General features: G+C 54.1%; 1 protein-coding gene across 1 annotated transcript; it reads right to left on the minus strand.

Moving 5' to 3' along the window:
- Positions 1 to 2,309: 2,309 nt before the first annotated feature.
- Positions 2,310 to 5,689, minus strand: LOC125427550 (cytochrome P450 1B1-like). Its single transcript, XM_048487108.1, has one exon. It carries the CDS (start codon positions 5,552 to 5,554, stop codon positions 3,929 to 3,931), a length of 1,626 nt encoding a protein of 541 aa, XP_048343065.1. The 5' UTR covers positions 5,555 to 5,689; the 3' UTR covers positions 2,310 to 3,928.
- Between the last annotated feature and the right edge of the window lie 311 nt (positions 5,690 to 6,000).

Raw genomic sequence — 6,000 nt, forward strand, 5'->3', positions numbered from 1 at the left:
GGGAACATCAGGAGAAACTACAAATATATTTGTGGCTCCTTCAAAAATGTATCACGACAGTCACTATTGATATGCATCAGAGGAGGCTCTGGCTGACAAGAACTTCTGCCACAGTACATGGTTATTTCCATTTTCCACAAGACTGTTGTTTCATCTGAACAGACTGGGAGTTTGTTAAAACAGACCCCCTCCCCATTTCCCATTTCCACGCAACAGGTACTGAAGGAATATGTTCTCTGTGCTGTCCTGTTGCAAGTGATATGTGGCCATATGAATTATATCAAAATGCAAGCTTTATGCAGAAGATGGAGCTTGGCTCCTCAACATGTGAATAAGCACACTGCAGTTCAGACTGGGGAGTGGGACAGCCTGTGCCAAATGGAAGGCAAGGGAATGTAAGGCAGTCTTTGAACCTTCTTTTGGTCTGAAGAAATCCTCCCCATTGAGAGCGACCGGCCATCCGGTCTCTTCTTGCTGTGCATGCAAAGAGGGCCAGGTGTGGGACAGTTGCTTTCTGTGTGTATACCGGTACCTATAACAGTAAATCCAGTCAGCAAGCAGCTTCCCGCAAAAGGCAGTCCAGCAGTCAAGTGACCTGTACAGACAAATTGTGCTCTTGTGTAGGACAAAATTCCATTTGCGCCAACAGGGTTATGTCTATAATGTATTTACAGCAGATACATCAAGTCAGTGTTTAGCACATATTAAGCATTTACCTGATTCCTCTGGTTTGCCAAGTGTTTTACAGTCCATCTTATTTACCTGTATACATTTATTAGGTATTTTATGACCAGCAGTCATAAATTGGATAAAATTAGGCTGAGCATGGAGGACTTACAGACAGCAATTTGGTCAGGTTACAACCTTTTTTTTCTGAACCTAAGTCTTCTAGAACTGTATTATGCACTCAGATTTATCTTCTGGCTGAAGAACTGGGTAGACAAAATATACAATCCTGATTAAAAATGTTCATTGATGAAGAAGATAAACAAGGATCATCCCATTTAGACAGTTCTTCAAAACATATGTGACAGTGTTGCACTGAACAACTCGGAACCCCTCTGAACAACTTGGTACTTCATCTTAGTACCCATCTGGAAACCCTACTTTTTGTGTGTGTGGTGGGGATTATCCATAATCATCCACACACACCCCCATGCACAGGAATATAAACAATTGTGTCAAGATCTTTATTTTTCAGACAGTCACATTTATAAAAACAGTAAGTAAAATTCAAGTAATGCATATTACAAAACAATACAAAAATCTATGGAAAAGATACTTTGTCCACTTTTATGAATAGAAAAACACACAATGCTAGAATTGAATTTGTATTACAGTATTAAGGCTAAAAAATTATTGCAATGTTAGCTTATGTGGCAAATTTAACAACTGGTGGGAAAAACAAACTGCTATACAGGTTAACTTCTTCCAAGCTGCAGCTGTGGACACTAAAAAAAAAGACACCAAACAAGCACAGATTTGATTGTGCTCAGGCAATCCCCTACACAACGACCCTTTCCCCTGGGAAGTCGGTTCTGTTCTTCCCTGCTCTTCACAGTGCAAAGGACTGGTTTATGCAATATTCCCCTTCCCACCATGCGCTCCTCCTATATGTACTGACGGGCAGGCATGAGTTGGGTTCACGCTATTCTCCCCGAGCATAGGACATGTAATTTCTAGGCAGGCAGCCAGCCAGTCAGCCAGCATTACACCTGATGCTCCCCAAACCAAACCATATCACCTGCGCTATTCGGGGAAGAGGGTACACAAGCCTAAAATTGATTGCCATGAGCCACCACATGCAAAACCTTGGTGAGAGATGAAGGATGGAGAAGGATTGTGTTAACAATCCTGAATCATGGAGAGAGCCAGCAGGCTCCAATCTTCCTAGGCAGCAAATCCTGCAGAATACTGAAGTATGGAGGAATGCTCTACAGTTGTTGGCTTTGGGTCCTTAAGCTGTACTCTGTCCAGCATAATCACCTGTAGCTGTCTTTTGGAGACAGGAAGTACATCAGGAACAGAACCAGCCAGTGTGGGGACTCCTGTCAAAGAGGCTTCATGCTGAAGCTTAAAGGATCTGGCTGCAACCTGTAGACCCTCACTCGATAAATGTATTAAACAGCTGGTAGTACTTGGTTAAATTTCAAGGTAGGGACTACAGTCTGATAACTGAATAAGAAAGGACAGCTCCCTGCAAACTGATGCCAAAAAAATCACTAACTTCCTGGCTGCCGGGCTGGGAGCAACAAGCTTACAAGGAGCTGCCAAGTTTGTGCATTTTACAAGCAGGCTTTTGCGTTTTCATTTCAGCTTTAACTGGAACTGACAAAGTTGCTAACATCACTCACTTCTGTGCTTCAAGAAAGATGATTACAGAACTCTATTGCCACTGGAATAATAACAGACAGCTATGCCAGCACTTTAGCAGAGAAAGTCACTCAAACAGATGAAGTTAACCCCCAAGAGCAGCTTCTCTGAAGGAAAACCTTCACACTGCTCTTCCCCCGCCCTCCTAGGTTGAACCATGGCTGATTTTCATTTTATTATAACTGACCATCTAAACAAACCCCAGGGTTACTTACTAATTACAGGCCCTAGTTTAGCCAAGCATGTGAATAATATTTGTATTTTACATAATTACATTCCATTCTGCGACTCTTACATTTCACAGCCTCTATGTTGATTTGTTTTCCTGTTCCTCCTCCAAAAAAGGTCTTCTCAGTGCAGAAGGAGTGTCTGAAGGAGTGTCTGAAAGAGTCCCACAAGCTTATATGGGATTAAAATTTTGTTGGTCTTCAAGGTGACACAAGGCTCCTTTTTTGTTTCTTTTGTAAGAAAATAGTTTCAGAAGTGGGTGATTTGGAGCAGAGAAGAAGTGTGGGAGTCAGGAGACTGTACCCTTTCCTCCCCTGCCACTTTCCCAAGACAACTCCCTGGCCTCCTGCGGCGGTGCAAGCAAAAGGTTGCTGCAAACATGTGTCTGAAAAGGAGGAAAGAAAAATCCTAGCAGGCATGGGGGGTGGAAAGGAAGAAGGGTCAGCATCCCCTCAAGCTGCTTCTGGACTCCACATTGTCCCCAAGCAAGGATGGCTTTTTCTCTCCAAACTCCCCCACCCCACCCCACCCCACCATGCTGTTTTTTTCTTTTACCTTCCACTGTCTATGCTTGAAGTGCAGCCTGGCCTGGGGACCAAGGATACATTTTCTCGAGGGAGACCGGATTGAAAAGTGTTTACCCTGACATTTGAACTCACCTGGCAGGTGTCTCCTTTAGGAAGTGGGTGACTTATCTGCCTCGCCAACATCACATTTAATTCAAACGGTGACCCTCTTGAGTTAAAGGGATTCTTTCAGCCTTCATGACTTTCCCTGTCTGTGTTACAACATTCCTCTTACATAGGCAAACCCTTCCACACGGGATTAACACCATCAGCCCTGGGGCAGCACAGGTGTGAAAAAGTTATTTCAGAATACCCCAGCTGCCCAGAAGGGAATAGGTTTGCCTTTCCCTACACATCCACAGAATAGCCACAGAATGCCTGCTATTTCTGTCACAACTGTTCTACAAGGCTTCCACTTTAGGAAAGTTTGACTGAACTCTGGAGGTAAGGGGGGGTGGGGGGAGCTGAGATATCTGAGCAAGTGCTGGAGGAACAGAACAGAAGAAGTGTTTGGTTGCAAAATCTGCAAAAAGCCTGGTCTGTTTCTGTGCCTTCAACAGTAGCCTAAAAATATGCCAACATCTGAGCCAGAAGCTTTCCAGGGCCATCATCATCACCTGCTAAAGGATGCCCATCCAGCACAGCAGCAGAAGCCGGTCAAAAGCCAAAGCTGGCGATGGGATCCAGGCACCCATTTCGTAGGCTCCTCTTGTCCCAGGGGGCTCCCCCGTGTCTCTGGGAAGGCAGCCCAGCCCAGCCCCCTAAGAGGGTCCACCCGCGACTCCTGCCGGCCTCTCCTCCCCGCGGGGGGCTTGGGGAGGGCCGCCTCGCCTCCTCACGGCCACGGTGTAGGGCCTGGGCTTGAGGGCCAGGCCGTGCTCGCAGTCCATGGTGAGCTGCTCGGCGGGGTTGGCCTCCACCTCGCACTGATGCAGGAGGATGGCGGTGAAGAGGAAGAGCTGGAGCTTGGCCAGCTGGTCCCCGATGCAGCGCCTCTGGCCCAGCGAGAAGACCAGCACGCGGCAGGCGAGGTCGCGGTCGAGGGTCTCCTGGCGGGCGTCCAGGAAGCGCGCCGGGTCGAAGACGTGCGGGTCCTTCCAGCGGAGCCGGTCGTGGTTGACCGACCACTGGTTGACGAACACCACCGTGTCCTTGGGGATGTGGAAGCCGTCCAGGAGCACGTCGGCGGTGGTGGCGTGCGGGATGGTGAGCGGCACGAAGCTGCTGTAGCGGAGCGTCTCGTAGAGGAAGGCCTCCAGGCGCGGCAGGGCGGCGCGGTCGTCGGCGGTGGGCAGCCGGGCGCGGCCCACCACGCGGTCCAGGTCCTGCTGCAGCTGCCGCCGGAGCGCCGGGTGCTTGAGGAGCAGCAGCAGCACCCAGGCCAGGGCGGTGGAGGTGGTGTCCTGGCCGGCGCCGAAGAGGTCGGTGAGGGTGCCCTCCACGTAGTCGCCCGCCAGGCCCTGCTGCTGCGCGCCGGGCCCGTGCTCCATGCGCTCCAGGATGGCGTCGCTGATGTGGCGCGGGGAGGCGCCCGGGAGGAAGGTGCGCCGGTGCTGCGCCACTTTGGCGCGCACGAAGTCGTGCAGCTCGCGGTTGAGCGCCTGGAAGTCGCGGAAGACGCGGCGCACCGGGTTGGGGAAGGCCTGCAGCCAGGGCAGCACGTCCACCAGGCTGCCCGCCGCCACCGTCTGCCCGAAGCGGTCGTTCCTGCCCAGCAGCGCCCGGAACTCGGCGTCGTCGTGGCCGTAGCGCTGCCCGAAGCAGAGGGCGCACATCACGTTGGCATTGGCCACGGTCAGCAGCGGCGCCGGGTCCGCGAAGGCGCCCCCCCGGCTCCGCGCCACCAGCCCGTCGATCAGCTCCTGCGCCTCGGCCGCCACGTGCTGCTCCAGGAGCCGCTTGCTGGGCGCGCCGGCGCCGGCGGCCGTGGAAAAAGCGCGCAGCGTAGCCTGTGCCACCCGCCGCTGCGCCCGCCAGCGCTCCGTGTAGCGCCCGAAGGCCACGCTGCGCCCGCCGGACACCAGCCTGAAGGAGGGGAAGTCCGGCCGGCCCGCGAACAGCCCGCCCCGCTGCACCAGCGCCCGCCGGATGGCCGCCTCGCCGTTCAGCACCACGACGGCGCGCACGCCCAGCCGCAGCCCGAAGACGTCCCCGTAGCGCCGCGCCAGCTCGCAGAAGGTCAGGTGCGGCAGGCGGCCCAGCTGCAGCACGTTGCCCAACAGCGGCCACCCCGCCGGCCCGGGGGGACCCTTGGCCCGCCGCGCCCCCCTCCGCCGCGCCCACCACAGGCACAGCAACAGCCCAGCCAGGCAGGCCAGCAGCAGCAGCCGGACGGCGCCCTGGAGCAACGGGGCCGGCTCCCGCACCGGGCCACCGGGTTCCCCCATCGCGGTCGGCAGGGCAGCCGGGGGGGGGGGGGCTTCTCCGAGGACAGTCCCGCCGCGTGCCGGGGGCGCAGGGGCGGGGGAAGAGTAGACGGGTCGTTTTCAGGTGTTGAACGACCTTGACTGGAGTAGAGCCCCCCCGGAATCGTGCGTGTGTCAGAGAGTGAGAGAGAGAATGGCTCTGCCGCCTTTTGCCCCGGGGTAGCCCCTCTGAGATGCCTGCCGGCTCTGCTCTGAGGCTGTAACTAAGTGCCGGTGCCTGCTTTATAGCCGTCTGGAAAGGGGGCTGAACCTCCCTCCTCCCCTTCTGGTGGTCCCGAAGTCCCCCCGGGCCCTGCGCAGACATTCCGCGCTCTCCTTGGGGGGGGGAGGGGGGGTCGAAACAGCAGTTTGATGCCTCTCGCTCGGCATATGCGTGCAACTTTCCAAAGGCTCCTTCCTGCCAAAGA

The sequence above is a fragment of the Sphaerodactylus townsendi genome, linkage group LG02, assembly GCF_021028975.2.
Source record: "Sphaerodactylus townsendi isolate TG3544 linkage group LG02, MPM_Stown_v2.3, whole genome shotgun sequence".
NCBI classification, from domain to species: Eukaryota; Metazoa; Chordata; class Lepidosauria; order Squamata; family Sphaerodactylidae; genus Sphaerodactylus; species Sphaerodactylus townsendi.